The sequence below is a fragment of the Antennarius striatus genome, chromosome 1 (assembly GCF_040054535.1).
Source record: "Antennarius striatus isolate MH-2024 chromosome 1, ASM4005453v1, whole genome shotgun sequence".
In the NCBI taxonomy this organism is placed as follows: Eukaryota; Metazoa; Chordata; class Actinopteri; order Lophiiformes; family Antennariidae; genus Antennarius; species Antennarius striatus.
In genome coordinates, this window is record NC_090776.1 from 18532437 (window position 1) to 18552927 (window position 20491).

The 20491-nt window shown below is 41.1% G+C and overlaps 1 protein-coding gene across 1 annotated transcript; it reads right to left on the bottom strand.

Annotated features, from left to right (window-relative positions):
- Positions 1–10900: 10900 nt before the first annotated feature.
- On the bottom strand, positions 10901–18516 carry rhoua (ras homolog family member Ua). The gene is made up of 4 exons (XM_068307147.1): positions 17895–18516; positions 17536–17594; positions 16226–16414; positions 10901–15681 (listed from the first exon to the last, which is right to left on the bottom strand). Exons 1-4 carry the CDS (start codon positions 18229–18231, stop codon positions 15400–15402), a joined length of 867 nt encoding a protein of 288 aa, XP_068163248.1. The 5' UTR covers positions 18232–18516; the 3' UTR covers positions 10901–15399.
- Between the last annotated feature and the right edge of the window lie 1975 nt (positions 18517–20491).

A 20491-nucleotide genomic window follows, 5' to 3' on the forward strand; every position in this document is an offset into this window, starting at 1 on the left:
GGTTTTTGTGTATTTGTGTGATTCTTTAAAAGCAGCAAAAGGTGCATTTGCTTGTTTGTGGTATTAAAAGTCTTATTTTGAAATTCTGTTTATATATTTGAAGTTGGCTCACAATTCAAACTCAACATAGAATTTCTTCAGTAGTTACTGGTTGTACTTTTGTAAGTAGTTTGAATTTGTTTGACGGTGATCTACACAACATAAGATAGAAACTATATTTTTGCATCTGCATCTACATCTGCACAAGTAGATTGGAGTACTGTACCTCTTCTGCTGGCTGGACTGGTAGAAAATTAATCAGCGTAAATATTAACATCAAATTGGAACAAAGATTCAATACCAAATGAAAAAGTAGGTCCCTAAAGGTCATATTTTCTCTCACCAACATGTGGAGAATGACTTTTTTTTAAAAGAAAATGGTAAATGATCAAACATTAGTGGCATTCTTTTGGGAGATCGGTATATACTGACTATAATTCTTTTTCTAAATGCAGTGCAGGATGTCAGCAAGTATGCCATAACAAGGTGGCAAATAGCTGACTACTGTTCAGATTTCATTACATAATGTTATATTTGCCTCTAAAGATGGTCCAACAAAAGGAGACTTTTTGTTGATGGAGACTTTCCTTTGGCCAGGCAGTGGATTACAACGTGAGTATCATGGACTGCACTTATTTGCTTTACATACTAAGAAAGATGCACATGGTTTCCAAAATCTTGCACCCAATCCTTGGTCATTTTTTTCTGAGAACTTTTTTTTTTAAAAAGTGCTTTTAAATGGTTTCAGGCTTCAGTGTGGTTTAGTGTGGATTCCAGCAGATGGCAGCAACAACATTTTGACACGAAGTTAAAGATTCCCTTGAGGCAAATAGAGGCATCCTTGTGTTCTGGGAAGGGTCCTCATCCCAAACACAATGTAAGACCAACTGAAAAAGGACGTCCAAACCTGAGAACTATGTACCCTTTATGCTATATGTTCACTGGAGATACAATGGGCATGTTTTATTTAGATTGTCTATAGAGGTCAAAAGGTTCTCATCAGCTTGAAGGCCTGTCTGCTGTGTCCTGGCATTGGCTGCTGGAGACAGGCCTGATAGCTGCTCTGCTCCCAGAGGGATCACTGCTGCTGCAGGAACAATAGAAAGCAATAGAGGAAACACACCCTGTCCTTGGAAGCTAAAAATGTCATCTCACACACATACACACACACACACACACAAACACACACACACACACACAAACACACACACACAAACCTTAATACACACATTTAACAGGATGTTTTGTGTTCTTGTCTGTAGATTAGCCTGTAATGTGAATACGTAGACGGAGAGCAAAGATTGTCTATCAGACGTCTGTTATAGAGATGGAAATACAATCCCTAGCATACTAGGTTTTGTGTCTACGTGAAGATGACTGTTTTAACTTTGGATGTTAAAGAAATAGGAGCTACACTTGACTAGACTGCTATAATAATAAGAAGCCTGGCTCTTTCTTCACTGGCCAATGAGCTCAGGGATCACAGTCGTAAAGCCTCATTCAGCTATTGAATCAGCTGTTAGCTATAAAAATGTTTTCTCATAAATCAAGGCCCCTGTAGGTAGTTGTTTCAGGCTGATATTTCCCTCTACTTACTATAAAAATCTTTCGAAAAGGCGACTATGGAGCTCAATGGTGGCCTTGTCCAGCTGTGTGTGTGTTGGGGGGGTTGCTTGTGTTCAGACTCTTAAACTTGAATGACGGCTTTGGAACCAAACCACAGGAGTCCAGCTAGGACTGGCCTGCAATTGTACATGTAGAACTGTGTGTGTGTGTGTGTGTGTGTGTGTGTGTGTGTGTGTGTGTGTGTGTTCACATGTAAGGATTATACCCTCTAGCCAACATCTTATATAGAAATGCGACCAAAATAGCAAGTTGTACTTAGACACTGCAAGTATTCATCAAACTCCTTTCAATGTCAATCGTCATCTTCATATTACAGAGTTCAGTTGTTCCCCAAAATACACACACACACACAGACACACACACACACACACACACACACACACACACACACACACACACACACACACAGTTAGAGATCGAGTTTAAAGTCTTGTTGTCACCAAAACTATGTTATTTTTCCACAGACTTTTAATCTGAATTCCGCTTCAAAAAGTTGTGTATCGAGCCCATCTTCACTTAGTAAACGAAAGCTAAAAGTTGCATGAGGTCAATTTAACTGAAAAGACTCAGCAGAGATAATGTGATTACTGACATCTGTCTATCTCTGTCCATCCGTTTGTCTGTATTTATTTAGAACTAGTTTAATTTGATCAGCGTATGAATGTACCACTAAATGGAAGTGGATACAGATTCACATGTGGGAGATTAAAATATGCTTCTGACGTAACATCTGTTGGGTCACACAGGGGAGTGGGCACAACTAATAGAAGACATAATTTGGGGATAATACATAATCAGCCCTCTCACGGTTTATTGACTCATCAATTTATCAGTGCGGATTGCATTGTCGGTGGCATGCACTCTGATGTTTTTCATTTCACTGACATGTTTTGTTAAAGCAAATGCAACATCGAAATAATGATCCTATCTTATCAATAAAACGGAGGTTTTAGTTTTAGCGGTATCAGTTCTATAAAGTAGCAAGTGTCATACGCAGGTTGAGGAACTGTTACTACATACAGTATGTAACATCAACATGTCATCAGTGAAGGTCACTCCTGGACAACCTAGCTGACCTTGTTCCATTGCATCAGCAGGACTCTTCAACCCCCCCCCCCCCCTTACAAACACACACACACACACACACACACACACACACACACACACACACACACACACACACACACACACACACACACACACACACACACACACACACACACACACACACACACACACACACACACACTGCTGACACACACAGATGATAAAGAAGATGTCACAGTCAGCTGTTGTGTTACTGGCAGGATGTGCCAACATGTCAGTTCCAAACACATCCTGTGTGTGTGTGTGTGTGTGTGTGTGTGTGTGTGTGTGTGTGTGTGTGTGTGTGTGTGTGTGTGTGTGTGTGTGTGTGTGTGTGTGTGTGTGTGTGTGTGTGTGTGTGATTCACCAGCTATCATGGTGGATTAACTGATGGTGGTCGAAAAACAGGAACATTTCCACAGTCTTTTTTTCCTTTTCTTTCCGCTTCCATTTCACCTTGCCACTCTTTCCATGCTTCTGGTCCTCCTACTGACACTTCCTGCCAGATCTTTGCTTCCTCTCGTCTTCACTTCCTCCTTTTATTAGTCATCCCTCCTTTGTCTTAGAACATTTCTTCTGTCTTCTTTTCTCATTACTCTCTTGCTGATCACTTTGTCCTGTCTTTGCTTTCCTACTATTCACGTTTTTCCCCTAGAGATGGTGGACATGGTTTGATTCCTTTTCAGGATTTTTCTGTCATAAGTTTTATTAATCAGTGTGGCTGTGACAGAAGTAGCAAGAATTTGGTGGAATATTTATTTTAGATAAATTCCCATGCGTTATTCCCATTCCCATTAGTATGTCAAACTGAATATCGGTCAACGATAAAAAAAAACACCATAAAATGTAATGATAATGTGATGTTTGTGATAATGTTAGTATGAAACACAAGATGTTTGTGGACCTTCACGGGCTAAAGTGGTTCAAGGACCAATGATAGATCTCATCAATGGCAGAAATACAAAAACAGATACAAGATCATACATCAGGGTAACAATGGAGCCTGTCATTTTACTGTGGATAATCTGAACAGATGATATCCTCAGTTTTTATGAGTAGGAGAGTGTAACCAGCAGCTTGAAAGAGAAATAAACTACAACTGAATAAGAATAGTCATCCTCACAACTGTCACCGAAATTATACATTCAGAAGGGGTTTGAGAAGTTTAGGCAGATGTTTTAAAAAAAACAAAACATATTTGGAATCTTTACTTCTTCTTTGTTCCTTTATTAAAGTTATTTAGTTATGGAGTTAAGTCACAAGGTCCTAGGGAGAAATAAATATTGGACAGTTCCCTTCACAAAAGTATGCTGTTTCTTTAGTGGTAGTTAAAATACAGTGGTCACATGACATGAAAGCGAGAAAAATGAACGCTGTTGTGAATGTTCCCAGTCTAGATGGGCGCATATTGGTTGTGCGTTGGACTGCGTTGTTCATGCTTTCAGTGTAGCATATTCTGTAGCGGTAGAAAGTGAATGAATGAATGAATGAATATTCTGATTTGAACATTTCTCTGGGGTGCCAAATGTGAGCTTCACACTGAGGACACCTACCATGAGGATTCATGGAAGCATTTTCAGTGAACATGTTACCAAAAGTGCGTCCTGCTGACTATATATTTGTTTGTTGCATGTTGCATCAAAAAGATCTTTATTGTTGTCAGAACTGGTCCTACAGAAATGCTAACATGCCCACTACACGAAAAAGCTTTTAAAAACAACAAATTTAAACAAGATTATCTTGCTTTTCTTTGAAAGATCTTGTGATTGAAGAAATATTTCTCTCCACAGCTGCCTCGTCTTGTGACAGGCTTGGAAACCACTGTTGACAGAAGGGCTGGGTCTAAATATGGCACAGATCATAAGAACAGACATCTAATATCTCATGACTGAATCCACTGTTGCTCCTCACTGAACTAGAAAACGTTCACTCGTACCATTTTGACAATCATTTATAACGTAAATCACCAGTAATTGTGACTTACTGCCATGATCGTTATACTGTGTGTGTTCACAAACCCTCCAATCCTCAAATCCAGTCAAGAAATAATTAATGACAGATAACTATTTAATGTGGGAGATGATGTGTGATAATTATCCTGCAGGGAGATTCTGACTCTGATCCCAAAGCAGCCAGAACCTAGTGGTGGTGGTGGCTGGTAGCTCTGCTGAGGCTGATGACAAGCTGAGGCTGCTGTATCTCTAACGACTGACATATTTTAGTGACTTTTACTCTTTCTGCTCAGCAACTCCCCCCTGTCCTTCATCTCATAAAGATGAACTCAAATGTTTCAGTGAAACATCAAACCTAAAATGTTATAAGTCTCACTGTTGATGACCTTCAAGGAGCTTTTGTCCTCCACCACAGAGGTTCATTGAGGAAGTGTCTCTGGGCTCTGCTCCGCAGAAAGGGGGCCTCTCTCTCTCTCTCTCTCTCTCTCTCTCTCTCTCTCTCTCTCTCTCTCTCTCTCTCTCTCTCTCTCTCTCTCTCTCTCTCTCTCTCCTCTCTCTCTCTCTCTCTCTCTCTCTCTCTCTCTCTCTCTCTCCTCTCTCTCTCTCTCTCTCCCCCCCCGCCCTCTCTCTATCCCCAATCTCTCACTTCTCTCCCTCACTCCTTCCCAATCTCTCTCTCTCTCTCCCTGTCCCTCCCCTTCTCTCCCTCTCTATAACTCCATCCCCACTTTCTCTTTTGCCTTACTCCCTTTCCTCCTCCCTCTGAACCCCCCTCCCCTCCCCCCAAGCTCACATGGTTGAGAAAAGGACAAAAGTTCTGGCTACAAGCCTGATCACTGGGAATAAGCGTGTGTGTGTGTGTGTGTGTGTGTGTGTGTGTGTGTGTGTGTGTGTGTGTGTGTGTGTGTGTCAGCTGGTTACATCTGGTTTCAGAGGCCACAGAGGGAGGCTGCCTTCTCCCACCTCTCAGTATCAGTTACTAAACCTTGTTTCCCAGAAGTGTATGCGTGTGTATTGGTGCGCGGGCGCGCGCGTGTGTGTGTGTGTGTGTTTATGCTGGGAACATACACACATTAAATTAGTTAAATTAAAGTAAATTATTACACTAACTGCAACATCCCGCGACACCCTGAATTTTCTAAATTTTACCCTGACCTACTCGCATAGGCCAAAGATCAAAGATGGTGCACTGACCTACTGTCATTGATCAAAGCAGTAGCTTTGATCTATGATCTTACTCACACTGGCCTTCTTCCTGGTCTTTCTATCTTATCCGGTTCTTGAGTGTACAAAAGTTAAAATTTGACCTTGACATAGTTTTCTCAAGGTGAAGGTCATCATCTCATTTTCATCCCCTTTGCTGCCTGAATAATGTGCTTCTTGTTTCATCTTCCTGTCTGCAACGGTTGTGAAGACATTTGGTGGACTAACGGACGGACGGACGGACTAACAGACGAACACACAAACACTGACATCACCACTTTGAAGCGGGATGTAATTATTGCAACAAACAACAAGCACAAACACTTAACAATAAATTTGAAACCTACAAAATGATGAATATCCTGATAAGTGTGTTGCGATAGGCCTTCATTTCTCCTCAGTCCCCTTATTCTTCATCTAATTGAACTTGTTCGGTTCCCTAATTCAACTCATCACCTGAGCAACAAAGCGGCTCCTTATTCAGTGAGCTTGGTGATCCAGATGAGGAATCTCACCACCACCTGAATCTAAACAACCTAGTGGATTGTCTTTAGGGCCATTCTGTAGTCTTCCAAGTTGGTTCATTACATTTTAGAGCAATCCTGACAAAAAAAAGGACAAAAAAACATGATCAAAAACATAACTTCCTAAGCCAAGTTTCTATTCTATATTGATCTAAAAGCATCATATTTCTGAACAACTTCATGTGGTGATAATGTACCATGCTGACATATGTACTGTGCAGTATGATGTCATATAGAGTTATAATGATAATTGAATTTTGCGTATATGAAGCTATTCTGGTGGATTTAATCATCACATTAATATGATTTTACTGCTACAGCTACCATGAAAAAGTCCATCCTTTGATTGGTTTCATAGAAATGGACTTTGCTTTAGACTGAGATCAAACAGATAGTCAGATTCCAGAGACACAATTATTGGTGATCTTTCATGCAGAACTATCTTGTTTTCATCAGTGGAACTAATTCATCATCATTTCCAGGTAGATTAAGTAGGCCAACAAAATCATTTCAGCCACCTCAATTAACCATTAACTGCTTGTGACAGTCAACAGTTGCAAGAGCTTTTTTTTTTGTAACCTCTCCAAAAGAATTCTTGCCGTTTATTGTCGGCAGCAGAACTGCACCGCTGTGATTTCTTGACGTGGCAGCGTTCAGTAAGTCTGCCAGCATGTGTCTCAGTCTCAGACTGTGGTCAAACACAAGAGGAGCCATCGGGACATGACGTAGCCATGAATGGCAGCTCTTTCAGTGTAGCTGTCAGGTATACATGGATATTTAAACTGTGCTGATTTAAATGGATAAAGTTGCATTTTGCATCATTTGTGTTGTTCATGCAAAAACTTGGTAAAGAGAGAGTCCACGGTTTATAAGATCTGTTTAAAGAAAGAACCTTCAGCGTCAGAAAAAGGTAGGCCCTAAGTTGGAAATCACGGAAATTCAAACCATATTAACATCATCTACATCCAACCCCAGGATACACCACAGATTATAAAGCCCATTTAGTTTAATGCATATTATTTATCAGCAGGCGTCACCGACTGGCTGGTAACACGGAACAATTGCTTAGTTCAGAGTCGCCTCGATGCTGCGTCTGAAAAAGAGGCTTTAGTTTTACAGAAGGTCTTCTCTTTGGTTTGCTTGGATATTCGAGCATGATGAAACACTAAATCAACGATTATGGCTTCAAAAAATGTTGATCACTGACTCTGTCGTTATTGAGATAACTCTGTTTAAGTCATACTCAAGAAAACAGGATTATTCTGTACCAGTATGAGCTGGGCACATTATTATGGTATATTATTACTTTACTTTTATTTTACCAAAATCCCCATTGTAGCTGTGCCCGCCCTTAATCTGTTCTTTCTATTCACCAGTGTGGCTTTGCATGACATGCCATTATTGTGTAATAAAACATATTATACTCTATCAGCTACCTGTTAATATAAGTAAATTGTGTCCTTCTTCTGACTGTCAAAATTTATTGCATTTATTGTATGAATTGGTTGAAAACTTGTGATGAGGGAGGTGTTTTGTTGATTCTTGGGACAGGAGCTACATAAGCCTGATGGTAGCCGTTTTTTTTCGGATGTTGTTGATGTTGCAAATGAGATGAAGGTGATAAAGGCTGTTGTAATAACATGTCTGGGAAAAAATAAATTTTTTAAATAAAGTTTTGCAAGATATTGCATACTCAGACTCATTAAAACTGTGACCATTGATTGGTATGGATTAACACAATCTAAATTGCGATGTGAATTGCAAGAACCACCAATAAATTTAGGTGGTAAGACTGTATTTGACGTACTTTCCAAGTGATATTTTTGGGATTTTAAAAGAAAGCCAAATACAGCTTCTGGGAGGTGTCTAAATTATCTGAGAAGTGTTGTAAGTACCGTACCTTTCGGTGCTTAGTACATATTCCAGAGACTTCTGACATATTGCGCTTACATGTATGGGTATGTGGTCAGGATATGAACATGTGCTGCCTTTACTGTGATGTATGTGGTGTTATCAGCAGTAATGTGCTCTTGTAAAAGCAGCACTGAGTCACTGAAGCAGTCCACAGCAGAGACATATGTCTGATGAAGGGGCAACATGTGTTAGTACCAGCGGCTGAAAGAGATAACTTGTATAGATGCACAGAAAAAAAGAGAAGAAGAGGTAGTGTGGTGACAAGACGAGTAGAGAGGGAGACATACAGCCAAGAAACAAAGTGCTATGGGAGGGAAGAAGTGAGTTTGTGTGAGCATTGGACAGACACAGATAAAACACATCCAGGCTGCAGGTTTGCTCAGCAAAGATTCCAAACGTGTGTGTCACTCTGTTAAGTTTGAGTCTGTTTAGTAAGTTGGGCCTGTACAGGATCCCTGCTAGTATGAGATGTATGAGTATGGGTCAAGTTTAACTGTACATTTACTTTTTAGAAATAGAACGTGTGGTAAACGTATGAAATACGACACTCTGTCATAGACCAAGGTCCACGCAGCCCTTAAAAGGTGTTGCTCTGCTGCTGACAAGTAAGCAACTCAGGGGTTGTGTGAAGCTGACTTGGGATCACCTGAATGTTACCATCATAAACTGTGATTGCTGAAATCAGAAAGGTGGTGACAAAGATGAACATTTTTCTAGAACACGGTTGACTTAATATTTGGCACTTTTACCTCCCAGAAGCATGGCTCCTGGTTTGATTTTTGTTCTGCGTGGAGTTTGCATGTTCTCCCTGTGGGTGTGGGCTCTCTTCAGATCCTCCGACTGCCTCCCATCTCCACAGACATACATGGATGGATGGATATGCTGCACATATTTTTGGTCTTTTCAATCAATCATAACTTTCACATTGAAATTATTATCAAAAATTAAATTAAAACACATTTTCTTGAGTTATGAAGGTTACCTAATCTAACACTGACGCAAACCATTTTTCAAAGTGACTGCTTACCCTTTCTGTCCCCTGTCAAGTGACTCACATTACTTACCTAATAGTTTCTAATTAGTAATATTAAGGAACAGAGCTTGTCATGATCGTAGTTTAGATGATGTCTCCAAGCCTGGATCTGTCAAACTAAAAGACGATTATAACGTGAGGATTCCATTTGTGCATCACACAACACAAACAAGACTTGTTTGTGGGGCAGAACAGTTCCCACACACTGACACGGGTTATAGCATGTAAAAAGAGGTGAATGTAGTTTATCTCTGCTTGTTGAGAATCAGCACTGATGTCTCTCCGACTCCTCCAGATGTTACGTAACACACTCGTACACACAGGGAAGCTATAGAACTATCAGTTGAGCGGGAACCGATCCGTTGAGCCACAGACCTGCTTCGGGGTAATATTCATATGTACGTGTTAACGTATGATGATAATAAGAACATGAGATACTACTCCACCCTTCTGATCTGATTCACAGTCAAACTCATGTGACTTATTTTATGTTATGATCTACATCAGGGGTCTCCAAACTTTTTCCTGTAAGGGTCACATAACTTTTCCCTCCACACACACACACACACACACACACACACCCAACCACCCCACCTCATGCACACACCTCCTCCAACACCAGAGACATGCTTCTAACCAAATGTCACATGACAGCCTTCAAAATAAAGCTCTTGCATAATCACAAAGGCCTTCGGAGCAGCGAGTCTGTTTACAGCGATCTGGTCTGAAGTTGGTTGACTTTCTGTTGGAGAGAGTGTGTGCATATGTGTGTGCATGTGTGTGTGTGTGTGTGTGTGTGTGTGCTTGTGCGTGTGTTTACATGTCCCTGAACGTTGCTCTCTGTCCTGATGTGCATCAGCTGAGCACAGCATGGCTGTTGCATTTGGTTAATACAAAGCACACTGTCGCATTCCAAAACATTACCTCAACCACAATAGCAACAAGGGAAACACACACACACACACACACACACACACACACACACACACACACACACACACACACACAATCAATTTAAGCCCAGACAACCAAGAAAAAACACCACCTCAGCATCTTCTTCAGCTGAATTATGATACTAAGTTTTATTAAAAGTCTCTCTGGCAAGGTTCATGACATTGTGCTGATGAGCAGACACAGAAATATGCAGACATGATATATACAAATTAAATTTTGTATTTGTATCTTTAAAAACACTCAGTCAGCCTATGTGCACCTTTATGCACGATCCCATTTTAGCCACTGAAAACAAAGACACAAATACAGCATGTGTGGTACGAGATACTCAGGGTGTAAGATTCTGCTCAAACACATCTTACTCTGATGGATGTCTTCAGTTAAACAGTGACTTCAGTGTGTTCATATTGCAGCACCGTCCACTCCGTTACAACATTTCTACATGCAGGAAAAATTTAAACCGAATTTTGGCAGCAGCTTCGTTTTCATAAGAGAAGTTCTCAGCTGGTGTGCAAAGGGAGAAAGCTCAGGTGTGCTTTGGGGGTACTAGCCTCAATAAAACAATTAAATCTGAAGAATGAGCCCGTCTGTCTGTTTCCCCAGGCTGTCTGTTTTTGTCTGAATGGGAAGTTCCTCTATAATCAACAGTTGGGTATGTGTGGGTGTTTAAGTGACGTCTGAAATGTCTGAAAACTATTCCTGTAATTCACAAGTAGAACCACTTTTATTTTAGTATTCAAACTCAGAATGCTTTGGATCGCTGCATGTCTTCACTTATTTAGTGAAATTATCCAAACAGCAAATGTGAAGTATAAATCAATTTTCGCCGTCTGAAAAACCCATCCTGACATCACACATGACAAAACCGATGTCAATGACAACGCAGCACGAATTAGACATTCACACTTTGCACCCGTCCCAAAACTTTCTGTCTAACCTTCGACAAATACTGACTTAGAAGAACAAAACTGTCTTAGTGACCTTCAACTGTTCACTTTCAGAGCCCCATTTGTTCGACATCACAAAGCTATTCATCATTCATGCAGGACACACTGGATTTACTGGCCTATTTTGCTCCTTCCCCGATAAGCAGTTTCATATTAAAGTGAGACTTGAGCCTCATTAATAGCCTGTTTGTGTTTTTGTTCTGCCTCTGAGCCAGTGGAGGTAGTAACAACACAAAACTGTCTGCAAAACATTGAAAGTTGTAGGACAGGACAGGGACGGGAAGATTTGACAACATATTATGTTTGCGATTCACGACAGGTAGTTTTAAAAAGCACCCGGGAGCAGTTAGCAGCTATTTCAAGGAATAAGACAATCAAATGAAAAGACTTAAACGTGGAGCGACGGCGTGAAGTCCAGGAAGTGTCTTTCCTTTGAACAGAGGATGACATCAGCAGCCGTACTCCAGGAATGATGATTCATTTCTATTTCCTCCTTCTTTTTACTGTAGTACTTTATTGTTTATTGTACTTTTTACAAAGTACTTCTTGATGCAGCTGTAATATGTCACACTAGACCAACACTACTATATTATACTTCCCACTTGTGTGGAGTGTTATCTAAAAATGACATGTGACTGGTGTCTAAACTGACCTTAATTCCTTCAGTGTAAACAACCCAAGGCAGAGAAAAGAAGCCTTTACTGTCAGACGGTGTCGTACAAATTTAGAAAGAAGAAGTAACTTTCTCTAAAGTTGACCTCATTGCAAAGAAAAATTGACAAGTTATAATCAACATAGTGGTTAGGATTAGATTTAGGTGGTTTATGTGTTCTAAACTGTGACGATTATTGGCTATACTGATTTTATAAGTGCTTTGTCAACTTGTGCTAATGATTAAGACATATTTTTGCAAACAATATAATTACTTAGCCATAGGAGTCACATAGTGTTGCCCTACTTCAAAATACATTCCATATAGGCTTGGTAAAGAGACAAGGGCTGTAATTAAATCCTGGTCAGAAACATGCCAGATCATTTTCATTAACTTAAATGACTGATAATCACTCATGCAGTTTTAATGTATTAAAACAGGGATGGATTAACACAGATTTTTTTATTTCTCAAATCATAACTGCAAACTTAAACTTTGAGATGACTGAACTCACGACCCTCTCCATAAGTGACAAACTGTGTAAGTGACCTGACCGAGGAAACGGGAGCCATCATCAAGGTATGCGTGACCCTTATTCTACTAAAATCAAGTCAGCCAAGACTGCCTGCAAACAGCAACACAAGCAACTTATTGTGCCTTCTCCCCAGCCAGAAACAATGCATTTTACTGAGTGGAACATCAACACAGTGAAAAGATTTAGTCACAGCTCTAACATTTTCAGCAGAAAGCAGTTCCAGTGGCACATTCTTCAAATCAGGAGTGTCTGTTTTTACACGCGTGCCAGTGATCAGATTTCTCTAAGGAACACATTACATGTGTTTGTATACAGAGAGATTGTTTGGGTTACACAAAGATGTTTTTTGCAGAGTACGTGGTAGAAACCAAATTTTATTTTCGGAAATCAAGCCGTCTTGGGATGGTAGTAATGGAAATGTTTCAAAGAAGCTACCTAATTCATTGATTGAGTGAACAAGCAACGGGATAGGACTGCACTAATCCTTTTGCAGACAGGAAATACTGCGTGTAATTGAATATATTATGTCAAGCTTTAATTTCAGCTGTTTGAATAAACATGTTTTCTTTATTCTGCAATGAATTATACTTCACTGGATTTCAAGGCACACTACAGCTCACTCCATTTACACCAGTTGACAACTGACATTGAACAGCACATCTGAAATACACAATTCCACCAGAGTCCTCAGCAACACAAGGGATGAGAAAATCTGCTCACTTTGATTTCCACCTGCGCTTAAATGAGGATTTACTATAATACCCTCCAGAAGTGGGTTACTGTTGGCACAAACAGGGTGAAGGTATTTGACTTGAATTACTCACTGACATAACAGTATATATTATTTGTCAAATTAAATGTTTTGAGGTGGTTAAAGTTAAATAGTGAGCACTCTAATGAGATCAACAAAACTTAACCTCGTCTAAAACATACTGTATGTATCAGAACACTAAAAACTCCTGATGGTTATTTCATAGTTTAGACTGGGCTAGGCCAAGAGGTTTCTGGTCAATCAATATGAATTATTATGTAGATTATGTAGCACACTGGATGCAACCTTTTTTCTTCTGCTGCCTTGACTTGAACACATTCAAGCTTTTTAGATGAGCTCAAGAGACAAAACTGTAAATAGCTGCAGCATTCTTGTTTGATTAACTATAATGTTCAAAAGAAGGTGTGGCACTTGAGTGTTTGACAGCCACACAGCTTGGCCATTAGTTTGCCTTCTTATTTATGCTTTAGATCGTACAAAATGAATGGCAAACAGGCTGCTGAGGCTGAATGGTTGATTGAACAAATGTAGAGGAACAAAAATGTTAAATCAAAGATTAAGCCATAAGTACTAAAAAAAAAAATCACTGAATATGTACAGAATTCTGACTTCACAGTCATAGATGCACAATTGTGTTTAAAGGCTAAGAGGTAAACATCTACTTGTGTTTCTGAGTCAACAAGTCCACCTGACTTCATCCAAGACAGAGAACTACTATGACCTGGATGACTGAGAATCTCCACAGACAAAACTGAGAAGTTTTCTCAAGGTTAAAAAGCAGTTTCACAGTCCACCACTACAGCACAAATTGTTTTAAAAGAACAATACTTTCTTTTTATCAGGTAGGGATTTAAAAAAAAAAAAGATATGAATTAATATGGAAATAATATATACCATGGTTGGTAGGTTTTATTTTATTTTCATTTAATATCATTTATAATAAGAAAGTTATTTTTGAATAAGGCAAGAATTACCTATTACTTCCAAGGGGAAATGGGGTATTAGAACTAATTCTATTTCAATTAAGATATTTTATCCTGAGACTTATTAAACTTATTCACCGTTAGGCTTTATTGTTGAGCAAACTTTAGTGGATAGTGAAGAAAGCCAAGAGCAGTCAGACCTAATCCCATAGATAAGACTAAATGAAAAGTTATCCATGAGATCATGTACATTCACTGTATCACAGTAAATTGTGAAAGTGACCAGGAAAAGTGATTAACTGCTCAACAAAACACACCACAACATTAATTCCAATATTGAAAATAAGTATTAAGAAACAGTTTGACCGACTTGCTTGACTAAAATTTGACTTAAATTGTATCCGGTAATCAATCTGAAATTGATTGATATACAAATAAGGATAAAGTGTATTTTCTAACATTGATTGAAGTCAGATCAACTTTAGAAACATAAAGACTGAGTTCAGATGTAGGTTCAGCGAAGTCACTTACAGTAACATGCACACTGTGGAGACTCCAGCTCCACATCAATCTACATTAAAAAGCCAAATTAATTTATAAAATTATGAGAGTTTTGTCATTAAAAGCTGTTCCAATGTTTGTGTTTAACATAAGCGAGAAAATCCCAGTTGTCTTGTTCAATTTGGTGGTCGGATAACAGCCATTATTGTTTCATTCACCATTGCATGGAGGAGGTCCTCCAAGAAAGAGGAGTGCCTTCTGCTTTAGTGGAATCTTGTTGAAGGCAGGTTGAGGCTCAAAGCAGGTTGAAAAATCTTATAGCCATTGTATTTTCAGAGCAGGTTCTACCAGATCCAAGCTGGAAATCTCCTTTCGGCTTGTCTCGTTAGGGGTAGCTACAGCATGTCTTCCTTTTCCCATTTTTATGTGAATGCTCACATTTGTTGACACTGGCTTGTGCCCTTGTAGGGCATCAGATGCCATACCAGAACCAGGCTGTGCTCAGTAGTAAATATCAGTGATGATAAGACTGAAACTCCTTCATGTACAAAAAACAAAAAGTTAAAAAATGTATTTCTGTGACAGTCTTACTTTGGTTCTAAGCCATAGTCTAGTCAAGGCACTGCTCAACATCTGGCCCCATTAGAGAGTAACCCTCACTGAAACGGAGTCCAGGCAGAATCCAAACCCACAACAGGATAGAGTCCACTTGACATCCAAACTGAGTGCAGGTCAGTTCTAGGCCACACAGCAATACCTTTTCCACCATGACTTGGACAGACTCTTCATCTTGTCTGGCGTCTGCCTTTGCTTTTGTCCTTTCTGTTTCCCTCTCGGGTGCTTGTGAGAGCTACAGTTCTGAAGGCTGGCCAGAATGGCCGTGTCAAAAACCTCTTTCAAGTTCTTTTGGGTCAATGAAGAGCACTCAACATAGGCCACAGCTCCAATGTCCATTGCACAGTTCTGGGCATCTGTTGGATCCACAGGTCTCTCCCGATACTTAGCGAGGTCGATGAGAACCTAAAGGGGTGAGTGAATATATATGGTCTAGATGGTCAAAAGTATTAATGAAGGGGACAGGAAATTGAACCTTTTATAACCAACATGCAGAGTTTTTGTGACTTCAAACCTGCTACTATTTTTTTTCTTCAAATCTGAAAATTCAAAATCTGGCCTTCTGCTTAGTGGAATATTTTCCATCTAGCTAAACATTGATATTTCTGGTAATAAAATATGTAAAATTCTATTATAGTGTGCTAAAAGTACCCCAGTATTAAGGCTTAACTGTCACACTATTGAGGCTTCTGCTACTGGAACATTTGTATACACTTGGTGTGTGTGCTTTTTGAAATGTCACACTTTAAAATTACAATTGGATACTTATCCAGATTACAATCTGGATCACCATTTAGATCTGAGATCTTAAAATACATATTTGGAGATGGCAATGTGTATTTGTAGCTAGAATAACACTGATTCAGAGTCATAAAGGTAAAAGTTATATATAGACGGATGAGTGGATATACAGTATGTGTAAGTACTGCACAGAATAAATTTCCTCCACCTTGACATCTTCTCGGAGATCACATTGCGTCCCGACAAGGACAAGCGGAGCAAAGGGGGTGTGCCTCCGGATTTCTGGAACCCACTTCTCAGGGACGTTCTGGAACGAGGCAGGACTGACCACACTGAAGCAGAGCAGAAACACATCTGCACTGGTGTAACACAGGGGTCGCAGCTTGTCAAACTCATCCTGGAGAAGTGGGCCAAGATCAGGACAGAGAAAAGAGCAACGAGTAAGTTGGAGGAAAAACAGCAATTTAACCATCAGTACAGAAATGGCTTTGAGAGTATCTATACTATCTTTACTAAACTATACTATCTTTACTAATCTATGCTAAAGCTACTGAGTGGTCTGTTTTTAATGACCACTGGCTCTCCCCTTCATCTCCCACTCTTTTCCTTCCTCTGCCTGTGATCCTCCCTTTCATTCTGTCATCATATCTGAAAACACACGGACACAGAGAAACAGCTGTTCACACAGGGTGAGGGGAGATTATATACTGTCCAGTTGCAGGCAATTATTTGTCAAGATTCTGTTTCTACATGTTTGACAGATCATTTAATTGTTGATTAAAAGTAAATATTCCATGTATTTGCAGTCGGTTGAGCATAACTTAATTCAGCAGACAGTTCCCTAGATAGCTAAGTTTAACATGTTCAGTGTAGCTGTTAGTCAGATCTAAAGGGATATCTGTTGCAAATCTTGAGTTTCGACATATGGCACAACAGGTAGGTGAAACCATGTCATCACTCTTCTGTTGCTTAAAGTGTTAATATGAATTTGTGGACACAAAAGGAGAACCTTAAAGGAACATTTGATTCAAGAGACAATAAGACAATAAGAAGCCATTCAGAGGCTTCATTCCTTCACCAACACTATTATCACCAATCTATTGTTGTACCCCTCCCCCTGGGCCAGAGCAAACACTATGGCCCAGGATATGAATCTGTTTCTTCACACACTTATGGCACCTGATTACTTGACCCTCGAAATATATTCATACATATTTCACATTTGGGAGGGGAGAAGTTCCAAAATGAGCAATTAAACCTCAAATGTATAAGAAATTCTTCCGGAGTCCACGATCCACCGCAACACAAACGTTCATCAAAATCCACGTGAAAGAAAGAAAGAAGCATTGTTCCATGCAAAAAGTAAACAGGAAACTTTGCTCTCTTGCTCGTGTGTGTGTGTGTGTGTGTGTGTGTGTGTGTGTGTGTGTGTGTGTGTGTGTGTGTGTGTGTGTGTGTGTGTGTGTGTGTGTGTGTGTGTGTGTGTGTGTGTGTGTGTGTGTGTGTGTCATTGCTGACCTGTCCGGCTGTGTCACAGAGTTGTAGTTTAACTGGCTGACCGTCCACCGATACCACCGCTACACACAGAAACAAACACCGATCAACCATCATCATCATCATCACCATCACCACCATCATCATCATCATCATCATCATCATCATCACCATCATCATCACCATCACCATCATCATCATCATCACAACATTGACCTTTTAACCTCACACGAAGTAAAAACAGTGTCTCATTAAAGGTGGGAATCTCCTGGAATCATTGACAGATAATCGATAATCGATGGAGACATCGCCTGTGGGCGGTCATCGCCTCGTGGGGTCCCAGCTGTGGGCTCCTCTGAGTGGTGGATGTCAGAGGCATGTACCTGAGAAGTTGTCGAACGCGGTGGGGACGTACTCCGTGGGGTATCCGTTGGTGGTGTAGCTGACCACCAGGCTGGTTTTCCCCACGGCTCCGTCTCCCACCAGGACGCACTTCACCCGCTGCTCCGCCGAGCCGGCCCCCGCCGAGCCGGCCCCCGCCGAGCCGGCCCCCGCCGAGCCGGCCCCCGCCGATCCCGCCCCGGACCGCCGCGTCCTCCCGGACCCCTTGTCCCGGCTCCGGACCCTCCTCGGCGGCACGGGCGGAGCGGGGGACACCGGCGCTGGCTTGTAGCGTCCGTCGCCCCGCGGAGGCATCTGGCCCGGAGTGGAGGGGGACATAAAAGTGGAGGAAATCCAGAGCCGCTCAGTCCCGGTGTGGGGGGGTCCTCACATCGTCCCTTCTTCCTGCTCCGGTCCAATGACTCTTATCGCTGCTTCCTTTTATTTTCCATGGTTACATGAGAAAAGAGTTGAAAGTTGACCCAACCGCACCCCGACCCGAGAGAGTGTCCCTCAAAGAGGGGCCCCTCATCCGAACCTGGATTTAAACCGGATTCACACTGAGATTCAATTAAGGATTGTAGACTGATGAACGAGCAGCCGGACAAGCCCGTCCCAGAAGCTCCTCAGATGACATCACGGTGTGTGTGTGTGTGTGTGTGTGTGTGTGTGTGTGTGTGTGTGTGTGTGTGTGTGTGTGTGTGTGTGTGTGTGTGTGTGTGTGTGTGTGTGTCACTTTGTATTTTTCCCTGAAGACAGGGAAAAATCAGTTATAATAACAATAGTAATAACCTGTGGAAGTGGGGGCCACACTCACAGCAGGGGCATTAAGGAAGATGTACAAAGTCTAAATGAGGATCAGGGTGCGACTAGATAGATGGGACGTGATGAGAACGAATGACAGCAGGGAATCAATGATTTTTAGGTAGAAATTCATTACATTTAAAAAAAAATCTTTCTATTCTGTTCTATTAGATTAGGCTCTGTAATGTGTCAACAGCGTAAAGACGGCACAACTCATTAATTTTAGACACTTTAATTGTTAGAAATAATATTTTTAAATCAATGCGTCACGTATTATATAGACTATGCATGTTTTAATCTGAAAAGTAAAAAACATTTACTGTATAAATATCAAACACGTGTATTGCAGCAGAGAATATAGCAAACAAAAGTATAAAGTATCACGACCCCTAACTACAGTACAACTATACCTCAGGTTACTGGCATCTGTGAGGCTTTGTGGACATCTAGTGGGCATTGTGGAAAAGACACTTTTTTGACAAAACATGGAACAATCTTTGTCTTGTGTTTCAGACAATCAGCTGAAAATGACTCTCTATACATAAACGTACCGCGTCCCTTAGTGCAGGGGTCTCCAAATGCCGGACCGCGGTCCTGATCCGGACCGCGTGATGGTTCGGTCCGGACGTGTGACCTCACGAAAATAGATTTTCTTGGAGCAAGAGTACTACAGATGCAGTATTTGCTTTGTGTATGTTGATAGAGAAGTACAGAGAAGACCAGACGGAGCTGCATTGTGTTTTTGTAGATCTGGAGAAAGCTGATGACAGGGTGCCCAGAGAGGAACTGTGGTATTATATGAAGAAGTCTGGAGTGGCAGAGAAGTATGTTAGAGCGGTGCAGGACATGTATGAGGACTGTAAGACAGTGGTGAGGTGTGCTGTAGGTGTGACAGAGGAGTTCAAGGTGGAGGTGGGACTGCATCAGGGATCAGCTCTGAGCCCCTTCTTGTTCGCTATGGTGATGGACAGGCTGACAGACGAGGTTAGACAGGAATCTCCATGGACTATGATGTTTGCAGATGACATTGTGATCTGTAGTGAGAGCAGGGAACAGGTGGAGGAGAAGCTAGAGAAGTGGAGGTTTGTCCTGGAAAGGAGAGGAATGAAGGTTAGCCGCAGTAAGACAGAGTACATGTGTGTGAATGAGAGGGACCCAAGTGGAAGAGTGAGGTTACAGGGAGAAGAGATCAAGAAGGTGGAGGATTTTAAGTACTTAGGCTCAACAGTCCAGAGCAATGGAGAGTGTGGAAAAGAGGTGAAGAAGTGTGTCCAGGCAGGATGGAACGGGTGGAGAAAAGTGTCAGGTGTGATGTGTGATAGAAGAGTTTCAGCTAAAATGAAAGGAAAGGTGTACAAAACTGTGGTGAGACCAGCGATGTTGTTTGGTCTAGAGACAGTGTCACTGAGGAAAAGACAGGAGACAGAGCTGGAGGTAGCAGAGATGAAGATGCTGAGGTTCTCTCTGGGAGTGACCAGGAAGGATCGGATCAGGAATGAGTACATCAGAGGGACAGCACATGTTAGAGGTTTTGGAGATAAAGTCAGAGAGACCAGACTGAGATGGTTTGGACATGTCCAGAGGAGAGATAGTGAATATATTGGTAGAAGGATGCTGAGTTCTGAACTGCCAGGCAGGAGGCCTAGAGGAAGACCAAAGAGGAGGTTTATGGATGTAGTGAAAGAGGACATGAAGGTAGTTAGTGTGAGAGAAGAGGATGCAGAAGACAGGGTTAGATGGAGGCAACTGATTTGCTGTGGCGACCTCTGAAGGGAAAAGCCGAAAGTAGAAGAAG